General features: G+C 32.3%; 3 protein-coding genes across 3 annotated transcripts; 2 read left to right on the top strand and 1 right to left on the bottom strand.

Annotated features, from left to right (window-relative positions):
- Positions 1-4070: 4070 nt before the first annotated feature.
- On the top strand, positions 4071-5178 carry LOC133323437 (zinc finger protein SNAI2-like). The gene is made up of 4 exons (XM_061532363.1): positions 4071-4137; positions 4197-4344; positions 4401-4967; positions 5025-5178. Exons 1-4 carry the CDS (start codon positions 4071-4073, stop codon positions 5176-5178), a joined length of 936 nt encoding a protein of 311 aa, XP_061388347.1.
- A 1825-nt stretch (positions 5179-7003) lies between these two features.
- LOC133323441 (UPF0193 protein EVG1 homolog) lies at positions 7004-8167 on the top strand. The gene is made up of 3 exons (XM_061532367.1): positions 7004-7098; positions 7248-7625; positions 7995-8167. The coding sequence occupies exons 1-3, from the start codon at positions 7011-7013 to the stop codon at positions 8165-8167; spliced, it is 639 nt and encodes a 212-aa protein (XP_061388351.1). The 5' UTR covers positions 7004-7010.
- A 396-nt stretch (positions 8168-8563) lies between these two features.
- LOC133323440 (protein phosphatase methylesterase 1) lies at positions 8564-10968 on the bottom strand. Its single transcript, XM_061532366.1, has 6 exons — positions 10889-10968; positions 10605-10803; positions 10432-10541; positions 9199-9510; positions 8934-9128; positions 8564-8873 (listed from the first exon to the last, which is right to left on the bottom strand). The coding sequence occupies exons 1-6, from the start codon at positions 10960-10962 to the stop codon at positions 8564-8566; spliced, it is 1200 nt and encodes a 399-aa protein (XP_061388350.1). The 5' UTR covers positions 10963-10968.
- Positions 10969-27261: the final 16293 nt, after the last annotated feature.

Here is a 27261-nt window from a genome sequence, read left to right as displayed (position 1 = left end):
GATGTTCTTATATCCGTCGTCTACTGTAGGTACAATTTTCATTAAAACAGATTGTGACCTCTTTCCTGAAGACGTCGTGCCAAAATACAACTTCTAATAATTCTAAATATAGTTTCGTGTCTTGCTACGATTGTAATAAACAAATCATTAAAAATAATGTATCTTACAGTCCGGTTTATTGAGTCAAACAGAGACAAACAATCTGGATTATAGAATGCTGCACAATAAGTTGTGAAATGCAGTTCGTTTTACCGAATGATCCGATTAGAGGTCCGTATATTAGAGATTTGACTGTATATTTAACATGGAAATCACATTTCAATCATCCCGCAGGAAGATTGAGCAGATAAAAATAATGACATTAATCTAGAAGCTGGTTTATGGAAAAGGGAGGATGACATTTCGTGGGCCGATTTGGCACAAATATTGGACTTTCACATTAAGCTAATTGAAATGATTTTCCATTCCATGTTTTCGCTTGTTTGCTGTTTATTGTTACCAAATAACAGAACACATTTTTTGTTATGGATAAAGAATCTGCATTGAATGATGTCCAACGAATAATGGGAAGTAATCTGTGAGATTTAATTAAATGATAGTAATTCGCATTCGCTTCATTGTTTTATTAGATATTTGGTTCCCTTTTTAATTAATTTTTATATTTTATCTCCTTTAAATCGTATTGTGGTCCATTATTTTATAATTTTTTCTCTATTTCCTTATTCTACTTCTACTTAGGTTAGGTTTGGGGATGTGCAGTCACTTATGTGGCTGCAGCACTCTGAGACCGGTTAGGTCCGTTGTGATCATCCACGAGAAGAGAAGATATAAGGACAGATCTGTAGGGGAGAGAAGCTTACAGAAATATATAAAAAAGGTAAGATTGTAATTAAGGTCGATGGCTATAGGAATCAGACAGAAGATGTGTTACGAGTCAAGGTTGTGCGTTCCTAACCACTTTAGGTTTCTAATTATGCTGTAGATTAGAGCAGGTTCGGTTGTTGAGAAGACGCTGAGACTTGGTAGAAAATGAGCACCCACTAGTCTGTGCCGCCTGTAAGCCAGGGCTGAGCAGTAACACAGGAGATGCTCAATTGTCCCCGTCTCTTCCTCGTCAACGCAGAGTCTACAGGAATCAATACATCAAGATCCCATTTACTAGTAAAAGCCTTGATATTACAGTAACCAGTAATGATTCCTGTCATCACTCTAATTTCAGCTTTGCTCAGGTTCAGCAGTGAGTGCGTTCTTTTGGTTCGTTGTGCCAAAGTAGGCACTTTTGTCGTAGAATGCCTCAAAGTTCCGGTAAAAATGACATATGGGTGGTTTGGTTGAGTCATCGGTTGCTAGATCTGTGGATTGAGATCCTCCGCTCTTTCATTACCCAAGATGTCACAATGTCCTGGTACCCAACACAACCGATAGTTGTAAGTAAGTTTTTCCAAAGCTGCTCTTAACTTGAGGACGGCCTCAGATTTGATATAATTTGATATATAGTCACCGGTTCAACGACCTCTGCATTCAGACTTTTTATCAATTCCGCTGACTTCCAAATCGCGAAGATTTCAGCTTGGAAAACACTACAGTTGCGATCCAGCTTGTAGGCCTAGCCTTTCACAGTAGACGCCCGCCCCTGTACCTTCTTCCATCTTGGATCCGTCTGTATAGAAGGCCAGACCGTCCAGAGGAGGGTTACTTCGGTCTACTAGGAATAACGACATCTACATCGTCAAATATCAGGATTGGTGATGTATAGTCGCTTTGTTTAACGCGTTGGTCCAATGTCATACCTGGTTCGTTCAAATTACTATCATGCCCAAAGGTACAGTTTGAATTTATAATTCTGCTACCAACTTCTTTAAGTGAATGGTTTATGGATTCAAGTTTAACGTTGTTAAAGGCTCCCTCTATATCTAGGAAGGCGGCCAGCGTAAAATTTGAATTTTCCACCTCGTGCAGTACAGATTCTCCAGACTTGCCTTTTATGTATGCGTGTTGTGAGTTGTTAAGAGAGGTGGTGTCTATGCGACTCCTAATCTCTATGTCGATAAGTCTTTCGAGAGTCTTGAGGAGAAAGGATGATAAGCTATAGCCCTTTGGTGCAGAGTGGCTTGGTTTCCCTGCTTTGGTTGCTCCATTGCTATGGCACATCTGATCCTTTATTCATCATCAATTATTTTTGGGAATTACATAATAAAACGATAATAGATTTGAAAAGTTTGATGTTTACTTCGTTATATCTCGAATTTGTAGCACATGTATTTGTTTCTAAATGTAATTTAAAGCATACTTTTAGACACTAAGTCTAGCATTTTTAACATTTTATTGTAATATTGCCAACTCATTATTATAATTTGTTGTATTATTCTAACATTTGTAGATTATAGCATATTTTTAGACGGTTTTACTACATAACTTAATTATGGCATGTTTACATTTAGATTGTAATATTAAAAATATAAATGCTGTTTTCAACGGTAGACGTGTTGACTACATAATGTAAGTCCTTGAAGTAAATTTTTATCGTTTATTTATTCAAACAAAATCGGAGTTTTTTAATTTGAAAATTTGATTTGTTTGTTTGAATTCTTCTGATTTAATTCTTCTTCCCGCAATATTTAATCATTTAAGATTGTTATTTCTGGTAAATTTTTTAATTTATTAATTGATGAATCATTCTGGCTGGACTAAGGAAGGATCTGATCTTGCTAACACAGCAACTACCACAATCAAACAACTAAAATACGATAATAACTTGTCTTCTTTATACCATAATATCAGGATATCAAAATTTAAAAGATTTAAATTTCATTCGAATTTTTTTTAACATGCACAAAATCTATTTTTTGATTTGACTTGTTCTGTCAAATCTTTGATTAAAAATGTTATTAGCTGGAGCCTTATGGTGTGACTGTGTATGTAATGTTTAAAAAAAAAATAAAAAAATAATTCTAAACTTCATTTAAAGATGAATTTTACAACATTGGTAAGAAGAAATTTATGAAGCGGTAAAAATTGACAAGAGATACTGAATAATAACGTTATAATTTAGTTTGCTAGTTAGGAACAAGTATCAAATTATTGCTGTTTTTGACCATCTGTATGGACAAATTATCAGTAATACGACCACCTAGATAAGTCAACGAAACTGGGAACGTGGCATTACGTGATATTGAACTTCTTGGGACATTATATCCTTCAGACACCTCTCTTACTGATATTCCAATCGTATAATCGCCAAAAATGTGTTTATCTATTTGTAAACAATGCGTTTTATTAACCCCAACCCGAATTTATCGCTTGTCATTTCTATTTGGTTGTCTTTGAACGTATGTTACCATTATTTTGCTAATTCTTAAACTTAAACTTTGCGGAAAAATATAAACTATTGTACCTATAATAGCGGTATTTGTTTAATTCGTCAGAGATGCATATGTTTTGAACCAGCGAATATCGACTTATCTATTTTATCAATAAAAGTCAAAAACTTCTGGGGAAAAATACAATTACAGATTCAATTGAACCTAAAACGCTGAAAAAATACCAAGTTGATATATTTTTGAACTTCAAATAAAGTGATTACTACATATTTCCACATTGTCAATATAGTTGTATATGTTTTGACCTCTACTGTAATAAAATACCAATGTACATAAACTTATCATTTGACTGAACTTGATGTGCATATTTTGGATTGGATTTGTTTCGATAGGGGGCTATATCCAAACGATCCACGTTTTCCTATAGCCCACATATATCATTTTTTGTTTTTGAGAATTAGGAAGGCATTTCGGTACTGTGAAAAAGTTATTTACTCACAACTTCTTCACCGCACATATGAACAATTTTTCAATGTCTCATTCTTTCCAATTTAAGCAAATGTATTTCAATAAAATGTAAAATATAAAGTTGGCTTTGAATAAAAAATTTTGAAATTAAATCAGCAAACGCAGAGTTATTGCTAGCATTTCGCTGAAAATATTGAAAGAGATACTGATACACGGAAACACATTTTTAATATACGGATATATTTGCTTTCAACCTTCAAAACAACTATCCTAACCGGCAATATGGTACGCAGTATTTTTTCTCAGCGTTATAATTATGCCCAAATACGGTTGAACGAAGCTTTGGATGGTAAGAAGCACGCCGTGATTTAAAAAATGTATTCAAAAAATGTTTTCGATCACTTTCAGATGTTTTTCGTCGAACTGACATTTTCCCAAAAATAACCAAATTACCACGATTGAAAAGAACATTTTTCGTTAGTGTACCCAAAGCGACCGTTGAGAAATGCAACAAACCGAAGTTGAGGCCAAAACGAATATTGGATCCTAATGAGTGGTGGGTAAACAATGTTTTTAACTGACTTTTCCTGCTCAACTTTTATTTTTGTTCAGGTATGATAGTGACTTAATACCCATGGCCACAAGATATGACCTTGAATTTATTTTAAATATGACCTTGATGGAACGTTATGCTGATGACATTCATTCAGATGGCACATTCAGTCATGTTTATTGGAAAGCATCCGAAGACGTTACCCAATGCAGTCAGACAATGACTCGTTCTACGACACTTGCTGCAAAACGGAATATTCCGATTCCTGAGAAGACAGCAGGGCAAGAAGATATTATTTTTATGACAAATACTGCAAGGTCAGATGATGAATTATTAATAAGCACATCTGAAATGGCACCAAATATACATTTTCAAAATCAGCAAGATAAACGTACTTCAGTTACATTGCCATTTTCAAATATTGCCAAGCATGCTAGGCCGATGTTGGCCACTGATAATATTCCCAGATCCAAGCGTATCAAACATCTCGAGAAAGTATATGAATGTAAACAATGTCACAAGAAGTTCGATCGGCCATGGGTGTTAAATGGTCATATGCGTTTACATACTGGCGAGAAACCATTTGTTTGTCCCGTGGAGTCATGCAAAAAAAGTTTTGCCGATAGGTAAAAGCCGATGTACAGCTTAAAGTATAAACAACTACAATTTCCATGTAATTTCAGATCCAATTTAAGAGCCCATCAACGTACCAAAGGTCATCATAACTGGAAGTACCAGTGTCCGCAATGTACCAAAGCATTTAGTCAGGAAAGTTATTTAAATCGCCATTGTTTACAAGCTTGTCGTAAATTTTTGGCTTCACACAAAAATGCATGATCTATTCTTAGTTGTTTAATTTAAATATTTTGTTAATATTTGTGTTTCGTTTTATTCAAATAATAAATTGTAAAATTGATTTAACTTTTATTTGAGATATCTTAGTCGGTGTTTAGTGTTTGATGAGGAATTTTTATACCCTACATTACAGATTTAAATATAGGGTATAAAAATTCCTCATCAAACTAGTTTTTCAATAATTTGGTGTCAACAGGAAAACATTTTTTAGCATAAACCAGGAATATTGGCAAAGTGTTGCCGACAATCTATATGGTTCACAATGCTTATAGCGTGTATACCAATTTCAATTTTGGATATTTGTCTTTTTTATTATTTAATAAATACATTGATTTATGATCTGTATTTAATACCTACATACAGTGGTGGTCACGTAATTAAAACATTTGTTATGGCAAACACTTTTTAATCAGCCCTCGATTCGTTTGAAGTTGTTTTAAATTTTTTTTAATTCAGAACACATCTCTATGCTCTATACACATAAGAGATTTTGTATGAAAATAGAAAATTATAGTATGCGACTTTTCCATAAATAACGGTTTTTATGAAAAACATCGTCTTTGAAGTGGCCACATAATTAAAACATTTTGTGATATTGTACTTTACAGCGGTTTTTTGGAAATTATTTTTAAAAAACGCATTAAATTTGTTAATTTAAGTAAACTAATTACAGATAAAATTATTAAGAAAATCTGTAAAATCTATCAAAATTGGCAACAATTTTTACAGTATACCTAACATTCGGAAAATCACACTGAATATAGAAAATAAGCGTCCGAATGAACCAGAAATTGCTAGAATTAGTAGGAAACAATAAATACTTATTAAATAAATTAAAAATTGAAATGAAAACATAAAGAAATTGGAATACACCTAACGAGTAGTACAAAATATATTTTATCAAAAAATAGACCAGTAACAATTGAATGAATGTGAATGAACAGAGATAAATGCCTATGTTGACCAGGAAAAGTTTTTAAATATATATATAAATACATGTGTTCTACTTTTGTGGTGAAAAACTTCGAACGAGCTAGTTGAATTTTATGTACGCCTGTTAAGTGCAGTATATGTAAGTGTTCTGAATTAAAAAATTTAAAACTACTTCAAACGAATCGAGGGTTGATCATAAAATGTTTGCTATAGTAAATGTTTTATTTATGTGACCACCACTGTAAATAAAAATAAAACATGCATGAGCATAAAGGGTCGTACCAAATTTATTGCGCTTCGTACAAAAATACTCACCTTCTCATCTTCATAGGGTTTATTAGACGTCCGTATTACCCAAATACGCAAAGACTTTATTTGCATCTGTGCTTATTGAAAACGGCGAAAATGGATGAAAACATTTTTTTAATTGATCGAAAAATGTTTACTTTTACAAAAACACAAATTTTTCAATGACTTGAATTCTATTTTCAAAAAACAAAAAAATTCAAAATACGCATTGTCAATGTTGAAAAATTTCAACTTTATATTTTTATACGCAATGCGTATTTGGGTAACATTCATTGAAATACATGTATTAAACTGTTGAGGTGAATAAATTCGTACGCGTACGTATGAATTTAGATACCCTAATAAATAACGACATGTGAAACATTCCCAATACATTTCCGTTGCCTTGGTGTTCCATCCAAAAATTTGTTATTGTTTACTACCAAAAAACGGAAGTGACATACCACACAAATATACAAACAAATTCAGATACAACTTAAATAAGGTTTAAAAAAATAAATATGGAGAATATGCAAAATGTAAATAAATCACAGGCAGGACAGGAAGTCAGCAGCCATGCTAATGAACCCAAAATGTGGCCAAGTGAACGCATCGCACAAGGCGGACTCTTTCATACCCCAAAAATTAAATATAGCAAGGAAACGGCGGATCTACTAAAATGTAAGAAAATTTATATGTATTTTGAATATGTTTCACTAATAAGGAATAACTTGTATTTCCGATTAGGAGATCAACATCCCCCATATTATTTTTTAAATAATGCTAATATAATATAGAAAATAAATTATAAAAAATCTTATCATTTACAGTACTGATGAAAGAGTCCAAAATGACAATGTTAATGCGAAAACAAATCGATCATCATTTGCGTAACGGCGAACCATTACCCAAACCCGAACCAAGACGTATAAATATCTACAAAGATGCCGATACTGAAGCAATGGAGATATTACGAAAAGCGCATAATGCCAAAAGGAAATCACTATCGGAAATTAAAGCAAGCGGTGCATATGAGACACCACGTAATCGTCCCAAGCCCGATGATAAAATGCCATCAGAAAAATCAAAGAAATTATTACAAGAAGCGATGTCAGGTTTGCGTATGTCCGAAACTACTTTGAAACCAAAACGGAAACCGAAAACGAAACACGAACCACCGGCAACAACGGATGATATAATCAATGAATGTAAGTATTTCATATTAAATGCATCTGGGTTTTTATTGAGTGAGTGGCTATATGGTAAGGTTGGAATTTTTTAAAATTAAGTACTAAAGGTATTAAATGAACTAAGTTTTGCAGTGTAGATCTGGACTTTTTACATTTTGTTGTATGGTTTCTAGAAATAGCACAACATATCTGGAATATGAACTATTGTTGTAATAAACACAAAAATGGTACTAAACAATTGAAAGGGATAACATTATAAAAATTTATTAGGGATGACCTTTCGAATAGTCATCGTGCATCATTATATTGAACCCTACATAGATGACCACTGTTTCTAATTTCTATATAAAAATCAGCATTAAACATGTATTACAATTTCCATTACAGTATTGGATCAAATAAACGAGCGTGCAGAATGGCTCGCAGAAATGGAACAGTTAGGTGAAGGTAAACGTTATCGAGATGAGATACGTGAACAAATAGCAGAACGTTTGCGTCAAATAAAGGCACTCGAAACAAAGAAGCAGTTAACCAATAAAGGCATTTCCTATTTGGAGTAATCATCTGACTACAAATACATTTTTCTTATATCTTACTTTCCAATATATATTATAATACTACCTCTAATGGTTTCAATTTTGTAATTGGTTTAAATAAAAAAAAACTAAATTTTTTGCAAATTTATTAATTAATGAATTTATTTCAAGCCAAAATCAATGAACGCAAAGAAATATCCTTAATTAGACGTTAATTAATGTTTAGTAATTGATATCATAAATATGTTATTCGGTTGTTATAATAAATAGTCGATCTTATTAATACGAAAGTGTGGCCAAATTAAAATAATATCAATTCATTTGATCATAATCAAAATTTAAAATCATTTTTATATATTGGCTTCTTTTTGCATTACTTGACACATATTTGGAAGTGTGTGTGAGTGTGCAGAGATCAAATTAACATGCTGGCAAGTGACAACGAAAATCACCAGCTGCTTCGGCAACACGATTACGAATCAAATAACCACTAAGTACTTCGGCAACTTCGTGTGGGCGATCTTCGTGTACAGCATGGCCGCAGCGAGCCAAAACTTGCATTTGAAAGCGTCCTTGCATTTGGCCAACGGTAAGAGCCTTGTCGAGACCATCAATACTGGCTAATAATAGCTGTTTGGGCAAGCGTAAATTGAGAAATTTCTCACTTAAACCAGAAAACCAGCCAACCCAATATTTTTCCGATTTCGAGAGATCTATGCGCCAGGTATATCTGCAAAAAACATAGACACATTTATGTTGTGACCTCAAAGGAAAATGTAAATACCCATACTTTTTGGTATTCTCCTCTGGGGCAGTTGTTGTGGGTCTCTTGAATTCTGGAGATTTAGGTTCCTCGCCTTCATCGGCAGCCTCCTCATCTTCGGAAATACTAAAGGGATGTGTAAATTTGTTGTTGGCAGTGTCTTCGGCCGAATCATCCTCTGCAAGTGGCAACTCATTTGTGGCCAATTTCTTTGTTGTGCAACTAAAAGAAAATAAACAATTTAATAAAATGTTTTTGCTATTTTAAAAAATAGTCAATGCATTATTCATACTTAATTATTTGACCCGGCATCGAAACTTTAGCACTATCAATATTACGTATTTGACCGCTACGTATGCACCATTCAATTGCATTGGGTATACTTTTAAAATATTGTGGTCGCGAACGTAGAAAGCTTTGCATACTGGCCAATGCCTCCATGGCAGTACCTTCAACCACATCGATGACAGTGATACCAATTAAATTTGGTATTAATTCCAAATGGGCAAAATGTACAGCAATAGCACCACCCATAGAATGGCCAACAACATAGACTGGTGGCATATTTGTGGGATAGAGTTTTAACATTAGATCGCCAATATCCCTAAATTGAAAGAGAAGAGGAAATGCAAACATGACAGAAATTATTAGAAAGTCCAAAATAAAAAGACGAAGACTCAAGATCTTGTTTATCATGGAAATATCGGAATTTATCAAAAAAGCAAAAAAACACGCTAATTTCCCAGCTAACAATTTTTTCCGAGGGCTCTGAATTCAGAATTTATTTCAAGCTTCCTGATTTTTCTTTTTTTTAGAAAATTACGTATTTTTCTAAATTTTTCTTAGAAATTGGACCGAGAATCGGTCGATTTCCATTTAGAATTTCTGCACATTTTCCTGTGCATTTTCGGAAGAAAATATCGGAGAGCAGACTCTTCATATTTGTGGCATATTCTCTTCCACATGAATAAATAGTGGTGTGGTTTTTATTGTTGTTAAGTTCATACGAAGTAAATTGATAAATTAAAAAAAAATCCGTAGAACGTTTTTCCGGAAAATCTTCTATTTTTTCAAATTCCATCCGAATTTCTTTCCGATTTCGGAAATTTTTGTAACGAGAACTATATCAATATCTAAACAAATTTTAATAGTTTTCGTTTTGGGCCAAATTAAAACCTCATTCCAAATTTCATTACTATTGGGATATGTACTTTTTTTTACAAAAATACACGAAATTGACTGAGAAAATACATCTAAGTATATCCTCATAAGTAACAATTTGGGTTTTCTTGTTTATTCCACACGATACAAATTTAGAAAGGCCTAATGCCCCGAATTGCCCTGGTATATTCCAATAAATCAGAAACCCAAAGACAGTGTGTTCTTCCACTTTACTTATACTGGAACTAAAAACAACTCTATATTGTTGTAGCACTCCTAATATTTCAGATGACACCACCCAATTGTGGTGAAAAACTTCATATCTTCCACATCAAGTTTCAATAATAAACAGGTACTATCTTACTTGGCTAAAGTATCTGCTGATAAGTCATCATCATCATCGGTAACAGTATCACCATGACCTCGCATATCTATTGATAGGCACTGGCAATGGATCATGTTAGTAATTTCAGTCTGCAAAAATAAGAACAACCATTAGAACACATTTATAATAGAATACCTTTTCGGCTAACTTACACAAAAGTGAGCCCATGTCAATGCCGAATATCCACCGCCATGTAATAGCAACAATAATGGTCCCGGCTTTTCCGGTTGTTTTGTGCGATAGACGCGAAACAAACGCTTATCATCGATTTGGACATCCTCCTTCTCGGCAAAGAATTCACTCCATAGTGATGGCTTAAAATCTCTAGCTCTTGATTTTTTAAATGAATCACTAAAAGGATATGAACAAATTGTTTGTAGTATGCAAAACAAAAAAAAATGAATGTTATAGTTTTTTCTTTAGTTTCCATACAAACCTGCGACCAATTCTTGTGCCAGGAATTGTGGGAGGTAAACGTCCTTTCAACATTGTTCGTTGTAAACTTGACATAATTTTGCAATTTTCTTTTTTAGTTTTTGTTATATGCGAATTTTTTGTTGTTCTTGTATAAATCTCAAATATTCTTATTCTCAAATTTCTTTCGTCCCGATATTAAATAAGGGGGATGCATCAACTATTTGTTATAACTGCGAAAACTACTGCAGAACATTGATATGTCACAGAGATTTTGTCGAAATAAACAGATTCATACAAATTTTGTATGAAACTTCATGTAAGAAATAATAAAGAAATGTTCTGTTTAAAAAATCCGATGAAAATTCAAATATTTTTATTCATAACTCTTTATTTTATTTGTTAATTATGAATAAAAACAATTATTTTGACATCCAAATGTACCAACAGCTGTGTGAGGCAACTATCGATTCATGGGTTGTTCGGCAACGAACTGGTTCACATAAATGATTCCATAAAATGAACTATCGAAACTTCTTCCATCGTTCATTCTGTATATTATAGCACAAATGACATTTTTACTCTATTTACATTATACTGGATTTAGCATGAGATATTCATATGATTTATTACAGCACATGAAGTCTGATATAGCGCACAATTCTGTATCATTAAGTCAAAAATCACGATTTTGTTAAATCCTCAAGAATGGTTTAACCCATGCACTATAGTTAATTTGGACAGTTTTTTAAGCAAAAAGTAAATTTTTTAAATTTGGAAAATATCTTTTTTGATGACATTAAAAAGAAAGCATGTCAAATTTTTATTCTGTAAGATTTTTTGCGTAAAAGTGTCTTAAGGGAACCCCCCCCATTCTCGATTTTTTATTTTTAAGATTTTAAATGGACTGGTAAATGAATACCAATGCTTGTTAAGGTTTGTAACTTGGCACATATATATTTGAAGATTTAAAAAGGAAGAAAAATAATTTACCAAAATTTGTTGTTGTTGTTTTGTTGTTGTTTTTTGGGTTCAAAGAAAAGTCCACATTTTCGATGGCGGGCACGATAACTCCTCACTGGAACATCGGAATCCGAAAATTCCAACTGTGTTACAAAGAGGACATGTCTGGCTCTCGTATGAACTAGGATTATTGACTTCGCACAACAATTAACAAAATGGCGGAACTTTGAAAATTTGTTTATGAAAAATCGCCTATTTTTACCACAAACTAAGTTAAAAAATAAGGAAGATCTTCACCGATTGGCTTTATCCTAGTTCATACGAGAGCTACACATTCCCAGAGAAACGTGTCAAAATTTGAAACCGATTGGATTATTAGTTTTTGAGTTATCGTCCCCGCCATTCGTTTTGAGAAAAACGCGTTTAAAGTTTGAGAAATCCTTTAGCCGTCACTTGATGCTTACACAATAAATCGGCTATATCTTCAAGAGTTCTTGAGATTTTCACTTGAAATTTTGTAGGAACATTCTAGAATTAGAGTAGATTCGAATTAAATCAAAAAAAAATTTGACACCAAAAAAGGGGGGGGGGGGGTCCCCTTAAGAGCGGCGCAAATCGTAGCCAAACTCTAAACTTTGAAAATAAAATTAAAGAAAAAAAATTAAGGCGTATTTAAAACTTTTGAAACCGCTAAATACAAAGCATAAAATAAAAATTAAAGTGTTGGCGTGCTGTTTATTTTTTATGTTTATTTAATATATAATATTTGATAATACGTTTGTGTAGCGATTCAAAATGTACATAGTTGACTATAATATAAGAAATGGTGTGGATTTTTTACACATAAATCATTATATATAGACTTTTACTAAAATGTTTAAATTTGTCTAATCTTTTGACCACTGAAATATATTAATGAAAGCCTTCTAAATTGATTCCAATAGGTCCCAAATTGCGATTTTTTGCGTTTTTAATAATGTATCAGTTTTTTTTATGAAACTTCAGAATAAATAATAAAATATTCGGTATTTGGTTTGATTAAAGAAATAAAAGAAAAGAAACATATCGTTGTTTACTACTTCCCCGCAAGTAATGTTGACAATAACAACAATATGGACGAAAAATACGTCAAATTAAAAGAGAAAATTAGGTTATTTTGCATGCATTTGTCAAGATGGACCAAATGTCATGGGAAGAATACACTCGAATTTTGATTACAAAATAAATAACGTGACTCGTAAACCGCAAATAGGTTGTCGAAAGAAAGATTATAAGGAAAAAATCTAAAACGTGGATAAGAGGAAATGACGGGCTTGAGTTCCCCTTACAATATAAACTAACAAATAAACTACTTTTCTCAGCATTAATTAAAAATAAAAAAGTGACATATGAAATAAATGTTGTTCAGTATATCCAGTGTTTACTATAATCGTGTTCGACTGTAGTAAGCATGGTTTTATCGCACTTTTACATATTAATAGCTTTAAGGAGCATATCTGAATTAATCGTTATTAATGCATTTTGCAATAATTAATTTGTATAATTATTCCTTTAAAAATTTAATCGCGGGGACGAATTTTCGTTTTCAACCGTTTTTTGAGTATAAGAGAACTAATGAAAATATCTGAGAAAAAGTTAACTTTGTTCGTTATATGTGTAGTTGCATATAACCATTGTTCGTTATATCCGGTTTCTACTGTGGAAATTTTATTTTTTTTTTTATTTTCGCTTGTTATACACAAAAGATGTGACTTTAAAGATGAATTTTACAACATTTGTAAGAAGAAATGTATGATTTGTGAATGAATCAACATGTAAATCATCGATTTTGAAAAGAAAACCTGAAATTCCATTCATTTTTAGCGTTTTTGTTAAAATTTTTTAAAATTGTACTTTGAGAACGATTTTGAAATGTGTCCCTTTTTCTAGTCTCGGTATTAAATCGACTCAGCCAATGTTTTAATTGTCAATTCGATTGCATATGTTTCAAAAAAGTTAACCCGTTAAAATGTTCTAAAAGTATGTTTAGATTTACGAAATCCACTCGATCTCAAATTTAAATTCCATAGCGTATACATCAAATATCCACTGGATTTGTGAGCAGGATTACGTGACGTATAAGCTATGGAATTATTTTCATTTGGAATTATTTGCTAAGATCATCCTGGTAGACCAGCTGAATATCTGCGCCACTCAAGTTTGCTGTCAAAATGCATTATTGTGAATTGACTTCCATTATGAAAACGTAAACAAAGTAGAAATTTTTGACATTAGACTTGAGAAAAAACGGCTGACTTTCGCCAGCTGGGTGTCCTTATTAATAGATCTTGCATTCGATTACAATTGCAAATTTTAGTTCATTGAGAGAAAATGTATTTTTTTGTACAAAAACTGCGTTGCATCCATTGTATAATTATTACAATGTACGACATAGCCACCAGTTGATTCAATTTTTTCATTACATATGTTGTGAATGTGTGTATTGTTTAAAATGTTTATTAAAGGCGCGTTTAGACTGTGCCTTCCAAATCGAGGTACAAAATCCCAGCTGTTTAGACTAGTATTAAAATGAAAAGATGTGGATTTGTCAGCTGTTATTTGTTACGTATACATACATATTTCACTGCTGTCATAATCTCTGAGGCAAATGGTTAATCATTATTTTCATAATATTGTTAGGAATTGATCAGAAATGTAAAAACACGTTTTTTTTTAAATTATATCAATATTTATTATAAATGCAACCAAACAATTTTTCAGCAGCTGACATATTTTTTGACAGTTATTTTGAATATTGACTAATTATAAAGCATACTTTATTTTTTTGATGCAAAAGCAGGGATGTATTTCAAATTATTTCGATTTAGTATAGGATTTTTTTAGCAAGTAACTCGAGATAATGCACATTATCACGATAAAAGTAGTAGTCTAAACGCGCCTTATGACAAATAAATTAAAATTAAATAGAAACCCATTTCTAGACCACTCGACTGGAAGAAATTACTCTGTTATACATGAAACAAACATTTAATGGCGTTATCTTCTCGATTTTGGAAAGAAATCAGAATATTATTAATTTTAGAATTGTTCATTTTTTCTTCCCAACTACCTGTTGTGTACATTTATTTTATGTTTGACAGAAGAAGACACCACCTACAGAGTTGTTTTATTTTATTCACTTCAAGTTATCTACCTTGTATTATTGTACCATGGTTCCTCTCCGGTAAATGGCAAGCATTTAAATATATAACGATTATAAAAACACGTTCCCCTATTTCTGTTCCTTCCAATAAATGTCTTAAATCCGCATCTATGAAAATATCTGCAAAGTCGATTGAAAACAATTTTTCATTTTGCAATTTTTTTAGCCAAATGTGTGCAAATTGCAGCCATTTAGATCGGAATATACATTCATATTTATTTACATATATAAGATTACATGATATAACTCTAAAAGCGAATTTACATATAACATTTAATCATGATTAAAGGCTGAATCAGGGTTTATTTTCTTAATCAGGCTAAATTTACCATGATTTACCACACAAATTTAAATCATCGTGCAGCAGGATTTATTTTAAATCATGATCGAAATCATGATACTATTGAGATGCAACGCGGGTTTTGTACGAAAAAATACAACTCTCTCACAATGTACCAAAATTTGCAACTGTTTTTACATGCCGTTTGTTTTTAAATTTAACGGCTGACAAATGCAAAAATGACAGATCAAAGGAAAATAAAAATTAATTATAGAATTTTTGTGTTTTTAGGTGTTTTTTTACTTTCCAAACGATCACAGTATTGCAAAAACAATTCCATTGTGGTAATTCTTCTATTCTTTTTCAAATTGCAAACAAATATTTTTGGCGCAAATTAATAATTTTGTATGTATACTAACAAACATCAGCTCATCGGCATTTAGATCATGATTAAGGGTATGTGTAAACAATTAGGGTGTATTTCTGGATTTCGTTAATCGAGTCTATTTAAAATCGTATATGTAAATGTACTTTTAGTGTTTTATGTGTTTTTTTTTTACTTTCCAAACGATCACAGTATTGCAAAAAAACTAATAGCTGACTTGCCTGTAATATGGGGTTTTGAATAAATACTTCTTTGCAATGTTTGTTCATTGTAGATTCACATTTTTACACTGTTCCTATTTCAAATTTGAGTATCATCTTGAATGCTTTAAATAATAACTGAGAGTAGTAAAAAGTGGACGACCTCATTTTGTTAATTATATGGGACCTCGTTTTAACATTTTCCCTACGAATGGTACATTTTGTAACATATCTTTGTTACTTTTATATAAAATATAGAAATGCGGAACAGATTTTTTGCGAATTTTCCAAATGGGTTAAAAAGTTTAATTGCAAAAAAATATCTGTTAAGGTGGGCTTTGAAGATGTGATTCCTCAATGCAAAATATTCTGTCATTATCTTTCATTCTCATGATTTTCAGTAATACGGAGTGATTTGAAAGGACATTGTAATATTTGACTCCAAAAGCTATTTCAGTTATCCGATATTTTCAGTTATGCGGAGTAAATCGGTTCGTATGAAACCTTACGCATAAAAATTACTGTTCATCTTTTGAGCAGTGAACATGTCAACCAGTTTCTATTTCTATCGTCTATTTTCAAAAAATTAGAGACCTACGAATTTGATATAAAATATGAATTATTGAAATTCCTAAAATTTGAAAATGTTTCCCTTATGAGAAGTTGGGATAACTGAAATTATTTCCAGTTACCCGAACTCCGCTTAAGTGAAAACATCGGATAATTGAAACAAACATACATATTTTTTCCCCGTTTCTGTAAAGCGGAGTCGACTGTAGCAGACCCGGCAAACGTTGTTTTGCCTTATCAGAATTGCATGAATATAGGATTGGTAAAAATTAACAAATTCACGGAAAATATATTTCAGAAACTATTTACCATTAAATTTATGTAAAATTACCGCAATGAAAAATATGCATAATATTTTCCTTATGACCATAAACCTAATTATTGTTAAATAATAAATTATGTCACTATGTGTGGAATTTCAGTTTAACAATTGGTGGTCGAACTTATTCCACTAAACATTTTCCAGGAGGATGTCAAGTTTTTATCTAACTACTCTTATTTCAAAAGATAATTTAGTATTTATGACGTAATTACTATTCCTATTTTGAATGGAAACATTTTTCACATCATGAAAATATATTTAAGGAACCATAAAGGCACATATTAGTTAGACATAAAGATCCCATAATGCGCAATTGTCTCCATGTAGGATTCGAATTTATATATATATATACTCCCCGAATATAAGAAAAATTTGAATAATACCTTCCATAGCTAACTAAATTGTTGAGGTATTTGTAATCTTATGGAGCGAATTGAATATTTTTTCATGGGTCATAACAACAAATGTGCATGTATTGACATTTTTCACAAATATATCTCGTTTTGTTTCCTATGAAGAATACGTTCAAGTTTCAGCCAATGATTCAGATATCGTGTGGGATATATGCCATGTGTTGCTTTTGTAACATAAAAAAATTGGTTCGGTATTTGCGTTTTTAAAACTTTTTTATGTACTTTGAAGGTAGTAACAAATACCCTATAATTCGGTATTTCATGTAGGGAACTTCTCTGTAAATTGTCGGTAAAGTATCACATAATGGTAGGTAAATTGGTTATCCGTTTTTTCACAATATGTCTTACGAGATTTTCTCGTATTTTTTTCTAAATTTTCTTTCATAAAAACCTTTCTACTTCAAATATAGATAACTAAAAGAAATGTTGAGACAAATCGGTACCGCAGTTCTCAATTGATGAGTTACTACACATATTTTCAAAATTTTTTAAATAGAATTAAATTACACTTACTTCAATTTGATAAGTTATTCTTTTTTCATGCTTTTCACGGAAACAGGTTATGTATGAGTCGGTGTCGGAATAATAATCGTCGATACGCGCCTATTATGCACCCAATCTCTAATCGGACAAAACACAAAGAAGCTATATATCGTGCCATCTATCGCGCGAACTTAAAAATGAACAGAAACATTTCTCACATACCATAGAGCATATACATAAAGTTTTGTCAAAATCGGTGCAGTAGTTCTTGAATTATGGTGCAAAAACACAAAAAAATTTGGCCCAAATCGGTGCAGTAGTTTTTGAGTTTAGCGATCACGAACATTCACGTAATTTTTATATATACAGTAGATATCGGATATAAGCACATCTCATATAAGAAAAAACGCATATAAGAAAGAAATATCCTGTTTTTTTGAGTTTCTTATATTCGATATCCACTGTATATAGAAAGAGATTAAACGAATTTTCAATTTTTCAGCTGCTGCAATTTCGATATTCCTAGAATAAATACTAAATGACTAGAATTAGCTTTATTTTTGGACGATCAATTAGTTATATGAACAAACATCTCCGCCACTCAATTCCTTTTAAAGTAATATCCTTACATTGCTATGTTTGGAAATAGTCGAAAGAATTTTTCATTTGCAATAGTCCATGAATCCTACTCATCAACCCGTTTTTTTCTTTTATGGGTGAATATGTGTTTTATAAATAAGTTTCCATGATTCGCAATATGTTTGTGCACAAAACACATTTCAAGACCATGGAAATGGAGCCTGACACTTTTTTGCAATGGAAATATTAAAAATAGAATAGATATGTACATGCATGTGTTTGGCGTTTGCATAAATTGAAGGGGAGTCTGTGAAAGTTTAAAATAGCAATGATGTATAATTGTGTTAATTTTGTTCAAATAAAAAGTACAAATCATAGAAAGTGTTTAGCCTGATTTAAGGGGGAAAACACATAAGAGGACTTCAGGATTGGCATGTTGAGTTGGCTTCTTTTATTGTAAAAGAATAAAGAAGAACGGCGTCCAAATTCAGGTTTGACTCTGATATTCCTTAATAAATTGACATTTCCTTCTTCTTCGTATGTGTTCTCCCCTTTAAATCAAAAATGTTTTACAAAATTGACACATACATAAAGGAAGTAACAACCATGGTACAATACTACAAGTTAGGGCAGCTTGAGTTGAATAACAAAAAAGCAACTATAAGGTGGTGTCTTCTTCTGCCAAATATAAAATAAATATACGCAACAAGTGGTTGTGTTTATTTGACATTTCTTCAACACATAACTAAAAACTCGAAAAATGGATGAAAGGTTATGGTTTCTTCCCAAAATCCAGTAGGAAATACCATAAAATGTTTATTTCATCCATAACAAAGTAATTACGTCCAGACGAACGTGTTATTATTTTGATTTCAATTAAATTTGAATATATTTCAATTTATTTCGGAATTTATTTGACATAGTATTCAAAACAATACACACACATACAGAAAGTATGTATTTTGATTTGATGGAACAAGCCACCTTGAGAAAAAATTGTAATCGGTTGGTAGCTGTGCGCTACCTTGTAATAATTATATCATGGTAACAACTTAAAAAATGTCTAAAGAGAAAATATATAAGAGGACTTCAGGTTGTAATGTTAAGTTGGATTATGTTATTGTAAAAGAAAAAAGGAGAACGACGTTCAAAATCAAATTTGACTTTTATATTCCTTTATAAATTGACATTTCATACAAAGCCATCTTACATGTGAGGCCTGAATCCTCGTATCCTTGCCTTTACGACAAAATAATTAAGTGTTACGGCAACAAAATAGTAAAAGGCATGGGATGATGTTGCGAAGGCTGTGTGCCAAATAATGGATTTTATACGTATATTGATTCTTTGTTAGGCAGATGTATATAAATTGTAATTAGAAATCTAGTGGCGGACAGAGTAAACGATGTATTTGTAAATTAATTAATATGTACATGGCTACACATTCCTATATAATTTGGTCTGTTCCCGTACTGCAAGAATCTACTAGATTTTACTATTTTCTTCGATATCATAAAAGAAAATTCGTTATCGTAGTAAAAAGTAGTAGATTCCTGCAATCCGGAACAGACCAATTAATTACCAAAATTTGTGCACTTTTTATCATAGAAGGTAACAGCAAGTGTTGTTGTACAAAAAAACGATACAACAACCACATGGAAATTTGTTGTTGTAAGTTCTACTAGTGTCAACTCATTTGACAGAAAAATGTAAACAAACAAATAAATTATCATCAAATTATTTTTATTTTGAAAATGAAATATTTTCGAATCCTCAAAATAAAAATTAAAAAACATGAATGAAAATCTATCCAATTTATATTTCTATCTATTCCACATCTTTCCTATAATTGAGCCATTGCCATATATATGTGTAACACATATGAAAATGCTGGAAATAGCGAGTTATTCCTTGAAGAAAGATTTGCTTCCTCAAACTTTCCCAGCAGGCAGATTGAGTAAATTGAAAACAGGAGCACATTTAATACAGAACAATTTTAAATTGTATGCGTTCCCAATTTTCCTGTTGGGTGATTTTTAAAAACATAATTTGTCAAATTCATATTGACACTAGTATTACGTTGGAATCAAATCAGCTGGGATTTGCTGTTACCTTTTATAATTGTACCATGACTTTTTATATAAGTAGTCATGGACTCAGATATATGTTTATATTTCATCTCTTCATCTCTCCACGAACCATTACTTTTACAATTATCGCCCGCAAAATCATCAGCCTTTAAGAAATTATTACGGACGAAAAGGGCTATCATTTAATGTGGAATGTAGGATAATTCTCGTAACGTTAATATGGCAAATGTATTTCCAATTGCCCTCTCGCTCTAGATAGTCTCTTATTAAATATTTCACGATCTGCAGGTAGATGGAATTCTGGATAGGATCACCCGTTCGAAATACATATGGAAGCTATGGCTGCATCTGCACCAATTTCAACAAAACCCAATAACGTCATCAAAAGTCTCAATTTGATACGTTGTGCAAAATTTCGGAGCTATATCTAAATCGGAGCTATACCTAAATATGAACGGATGTTAACGAAACTTAGCGCACATCATTCTAGACTCAATTCAGTACGTTATGCCAAATTTCGTGCAAATCGTAGAATATATAGGGTCTTTGGTGCACCATTTACATTAAATCGGACGAAAATATATATGGAGCTATATCTAAATCTGAACCGTTTTTCACGAAACTTAACACATTTCTTTATACTCTTAATTCAGTACGCTGTGCAAAATTTCGTGCAAATCGAAAGATAAATAGGGACTTTGGTGCACCATTTGTCTTAAATCGGACGAAAATATAATAGGAGCTGTATCTAAATCTGAACGGATCTTCACGAAACTTAGCGCACATCATTGTAGACTCAATTCAGTGCTCTATGCAAAATTTCGTGCAAATCGAAAGATATATAGGTACTTTGGTGCCCCATTTACCTTAAATCGGACGAAAATATATATGGGAGCTATATCTAATTCTGAACCGATTTTTTGAATTTCAATAGGGTCGTCCTTGGGCCAAATAAGTGATTGTGCCAAATTTCATCCAAATCGGATCATAAATGCGACCTGTACTTTGTTTACAATTTAACATCTACAGACGGACGGACGGACATGCATAAGTCGACTCAGAAAGTGATTCTATGCATATTCTCAAAAGGAACCATGGGTCTATATCGATTCCTTTTGCCTGTTTCAGACATATGCACAAAGACATAATACCTTATACCACAGTGTGCTGAAGGGTATAAAAAAAGGTTGACATTCAAATTAAATACAAGTATAAAGAAAACAAGATTTCTATATCAAAAACCAGTGAGCGGAGCAGTATAGTCGGACCATATGATACCCTACATAACTACCACGAAAAGCAAACTTTCTGCGGTTCTATATTCTGAGCCTGGGCAATATTTCGTGATATTTGCACTTATTTATATTTGGTAACTTTAGGTATTTGTTAATTTGACCCTCGGAATATTGACCGATCATCATCTAAACAGCCGCTCTAAGTATTTGGCCAGATCCCCTTCAGCTTGTAAAATATTGATTTGAATTTTTGATTTTGTAAGATTTGAAAATCTGACAAAATTAAAGTTTTCTGTCCATTGAACCCCTTGAATGAAATCTCAACTTCACCGAAAACTATAGGCGTCGTTCTTGACCATAATCGGAACTTCATGTATAATTTCAAAGCGATCAGCGCGACATTTCCGTCCTAAATGGAGTAATACTAGGCACATAGTCACATTTACCTAATTACGGATAACTCCCACATCAGAGTACATACAGCCATATAATTGGTATCAATTTGAAGGTCAACAACTCCTCTTGGATATACTATCAACTTCTCGGGTATATGTCCTTCAGGAGCAAGTATATATGCCCCCAGAATAAAGATTTTGTAATTTTTCACACAAAAGTCAGGGTCCATTTGACCCGCCAAATATTGACCGATCTTTATCAAAAAAGGCATGCTTTTTCTTTGGTCCGATCCCCTTCTCCATGCAAAAATTCGGGGTGTTAGGGCAATAATTGCGGCCTCTGGAGCGACCAGAAAAACCGACAAAAATAAAGTTTTTGGTCCATTTCATCCCAAACAATTGGCCAGAACCCATCCTACATGCAAAATTTCGTGAAGATTGGTCCATATGGCCTGTATCGTGTTTACAAGTATAATGGACAGACGGACGGACACACATGTCTAGATCGAATCCGCTAGACGAGATATGACGATCGGTTTACTTAAAGGTGGGTCTAGGACCAATATTTCGCGGCGTTACAAACTTTTGGGGCTGCACAAAGCTATAATACCCTGGCAACATAGTTGTATAGGGTATAAATACAATTTAATTGATGCGAAAGAGGGACGCATCTGAACTATTATCAACCCAAAGTCAACTGCAAGAAACATCATTGATCCGCCGAAAATGGTGATGCGTATTGAAAAAATTATAATACCAGAAGGTGTTATTAATGATAATGGAAGTATGGGAAGTAATAAAAGTGAATTTGACTTCAAAAAATGAATCATTTCCGGGCAATTATATAGATGGTCTATCCACACACTTAACGAGCTCTTGGTTATGTTGAGAGAACATGGGACCAATATACTTAAAAATTACAATACATTACATAGACTATTAGCGATGTAGACATTCGTAATATTGGAGGATGTTCTATAATCATTAGCTGTGTTCCTAAACCTGCAATATAGTACTATATTGTACTAGTTTTGCAATTTTTGCTAGAAAAGCGTTCCCTTACGCCGAAAAGTAGGAAAATTTGAAGTTAAATTTAAGAGAGATAAAACCAAAATGGCGTTCTCTTCTCCTACTTTCTGCAAGACCAATTTGGCCCAGCACGAAATAGTAAATGTAGTAAATTATGAATTTGACATTTGATTTCCAGAGATATACAGTCCGAAATAAAGCACATGAAAGTTAGCGCTTCAACAAAAGGGACAAACGCACAGACGCACACACATTCGCTTAAAAAAAAAAAACCAAATAAGAAATTAAAAAATGGACAAATTGATTTTTTATTCTCTTTTGGATGATAGCGAAGATGAATGGCTGGCAGAAGATTCAGATGAAGATACTATAGAAAGAAGACCTGGGTTGGGAACGTGCATCATCAAGTTCTATTGGTTAATCGTACTAACCAATGTGTGTACATTGGCCCAAAATATCTTGGGCTTAAGTCAAGTTTAGGGGATCCGCTTGGATCGCTTTGACATTTTTCAAGTAAGTAGTCCTCGGTGAACTGATTACAGTGATATATATTTTAAGGGGAAAAATGCATACTTCCCGAGATATGGGCCTTGAAAGTTCGGAGAGTATCTATATAATGATACCCATATAGCCTTGGTGGCAACTGAAAAAGGGTTGTTTTAAACAAAATATGTTCCGAAATTTCAAGGCCAATGTCTCGGGAAGTATGTATTTCCCCACATGAAATGTATATCACTGTAGTCAGCACAAGGAGGGCTACTTACGGTAATCATTTAAAAATGATCCGAGTGGAGCCCCTAAACATTAACATTATGGGAGCGTCCAGCCATGTAAACCTTTCCGGACTGGGAGTCGTCGGAAACTCCACTTCCAAATATCCGATAATGTGTTCATCTAAATTATACAAATAAAAAATAAACAATAAATATTAATATTATCAAAATCATGCAATGGACGCCGTTTAACTATTTGTTTTTGTTTTTTGTGTGCATTAGGTTTCTGTAGTCTTTTTTTTTTTGTCCTTAACAAATGAAATTTTTGATTTTGACGTTTCTTCATGTTTTAACTACTTTTCGTTCCTTTACTTTTTGCGCAAATCTTGTATGTGAGTGTAATTTTTGATAGTACGCTCTTTTACTAGCTTTACTATCAAAAAGTACGGGAACGAACCTATTATGGGTTAAAAGACTGTCTCATCGGTTGTAACGATGATATCGAAGTAGATGCCAATATTAATGGTTTACTTTTGAGCAAGAGTTCATCCAAACAGATGTCCAATACTTGGAAATGTACCATACTTCAATGTCGTGTCTTAATTGAAGTACTTGTAGAAGATTTAAATCTGTTAACTTTGAAAAACAAAACTTTTGTTATAAATTTGAGTGCCATTGATGCACCTGCCAAATCCAAATCCTTTGTTCTTGGAATAAATGTATATACCGGTTGTAGCATTATTCTACTTCTTGTTAATGTACCATGGTTCATACAACAAATCGTGCAACAAAATTCAATCGGCGTTAGTCACAAAATATTCACAGGCAACATGTGTTTGGCAAACAATTCACAATAGTGTAGTTGGACTCACATTTAACATTCTTATTGGACGAATGGTACATAGCAAGCGTTACGCTTCAAAAAAAAAAAACTTCTCGTTGAAAACTGAGCGAAGGAACGAAGCATAACAAAGTCAAAACCTGGAATTGAGGGTAACAATTTGTGTTTATAAGTCCAGACTTAAATTGGGCAATTGTTAGGGATTGCAAATGAAATGTTCTAATGTAGAACAAGACTGACAAAAATTCGCATCGAATATGAATGTTTTATTGAGAATAACTAGCAATCACATTAATAAAAATGAATATGTCATTTATCGGACCAGAATTGATTGATTTAGTTAAATAGATTTTTGATTTCGAGATTACTGAGCTCTGCAAGATTTTCTTTGCATTTAATAAAACTAGTCACCCTGGAATCGGTCGGAAAACTATTCCCTAAATATTCCGTTTACAAAAGCTTTTGCGTCTGGATGTTGGTTCTATATAGCCGTGCACTAAACCAGTTTTTGCCTTTAGCGAACTAGTATTGAAGCTGTCAAAATATTTGCAGCAGTAAGCGCTTGAAATGTAAACTCACATATGTGCATGCAATGTTGTCAAAGGAATAAATAAACTCTCTTCTCTTTGTGGTTTTACTTGTATTTTTGACGCGTGAGGAGTTAAACGTGCCGCCGCGGCGTGTCGGAAATATGCTGCTATTCCATTCAATGCAATTTTTCTGAAGCGATTCTTAAAAATGAATAAAATGTGAAATTATTTATAGAAGAAAAAATAGAAACAGAAAATTAAAATAAAACAATGTATCAATTCACAAAGAAACCTCCTGCAAAATATTTAAGGAGAGGAGATTAAGAAGAGAGAAATATAAAAATAACAACAAATATAACTAAAGTGCTAACAAATGCAATTTTTGTCAGTTGCCGAGAACCGCTAAACGAAAACTAACAAAAAATAGCAAATAAATAATTAACAAAAACGTGATGACTTGATATTATGCATATTATGTTTTTGTTTGAAAAAAAAATCACAATAATAAATGAAAATATCTTTAATGTGTGTTCGAATGTTTGTGTGTGGTTCAGTTATTAGAGTGGAGCTTGATGTGTTTATGTCAGCAAAAATAATGCAATTACTCACAACGTAAGAAGAGAGTCAGACGGAGAGCCGTACAAAAGAAAAAAAGAGTTTTGCATTGTCTGTGAAAAGAATTTATCAAATTGCTGGTTTTAAAAGAAAGAAATATATATTTTTATATAAAAATTTCAAGAATATAAATATATCTATTCACCAATTGCCAAGAATAAAAGAATATCAAAAGAAAATATGTGAAATTTGTGTGTGTGTGTTTTTTGTCTTCTTTAGTGTTTTTGTTGTGCATGAAGTTTTACGTAAATGAAGTTCAAAAGCAGAAGCAACAGAAAGGCGAAAATAAAAGAAATTGCAAATAAAATGTTTGCAGTTTAGATATTGGCATATTGAAATGTGTTAAGTTCGCATTTTGTTTTGCAAAAAAAAAAAATGTAATCTTCATTTGTATCAGAAATTCTTGTGGTTTAATTGCTGCCAACAATAAAAGCTGAATAAAAAAAAACGGCCACACATGCGCACATTAATCATCGACAATAAAATTGTTTCTTTAAAGTGATTAAATACTTATGTGGAATTCTTGATGATGGCCAGTCAGTCAGTTGATGATAAAAAGAGAATAATTGCAAAAGAAAATCTGTAATAAAAGCAATATAAAATACAAATAAAAAGATTAAGGAAAAGTGAGAATATCAACAACCTTCGTTTGTGGCCAAACTTCCGGCCATCATAGATATTTTGTGTTCTTGAATTTGTTATAACCTGGTTTATTAAATTCCAGAATTGCTGCAACGCTTTTTCTACAAAAGGTATAGATTTCAATCTCATTCTGATATTTTTACAAACGAGCTGTGTATTTTATTTCTTGCGCCCAAAATTTAGTTTCAAATTTCCTGTGTTTGCGTGAAATTCAAACTTTGAATTTAAGTAGATTTCTTTAAAAATAAATTTCGTGTTGTGTTAAAGATTTCATACGGCATATAATAACTTTGCCCTTTTCCGGTTACGACTGCTCAATCGCAATCCTTCTTTACATAATCTTCTCTGGCAATTGGGAAGGGTTGCCAAATTCTAAATAATAAAAAGGATATATTGTCGCAAATAATAAGAAATAATTAAATTTTTGAATATTTTGTTTTGCTGAGCTACAAACTATAAAGGTTATATCGACAATTGTAATTTAATCAATTTTTAATCAAATCAAAAATTGAAGAAATTTAGTCCTGATTTATATTAGGCGAGTTTCCTTGCGGCAATTTTTATCGTTCTATTTTGAACTTGCTCCATGCGTCTATACAAGGCAATTCGGTTTCCAAAATATTTTTTTATTTGTTGTTTTTTTTTCACATTTAAATATATATAAAATGTCAACAAATACGAAATACACAAAACGAATTGCCAGAAAATTGTCGGTACGAGCAATTTTTTTCATTTCTAAACCCCTTGCCCCTCTCTCCTACAAACAAAGACTTGCCGCAAGTAAACTCGCCTAATCTAAATCAAGACTTAGTACAAAATAATACTTTTTTATTTTTCGATGCAATACATAGCATAATTATGCAAGGTAGTCTCATTTGAGAAATTTATAATGGCAACTAGGGATAAGT

This window comes from Musca vetustissima, unplaced genomic scaffold, assembly GCF_032173495.1.
Source record: "Musca vetustissima isolate MV318-11 ecotype Yass unplaced genomic scaffold, APGP_CSIRO_Mvet_v1 utg15436, whole genome shotgun sequence".
Classification (NCBI taxonomy): domain Eukaryota; kingdom Metazoa; phylum Arthropoda; class Insecta; order Diptera; family Muscidae; genus Musca; species Musca vetustissima.
This window is presented reverse-complemented; position numbering and strand designations above follow the sequence as displayed.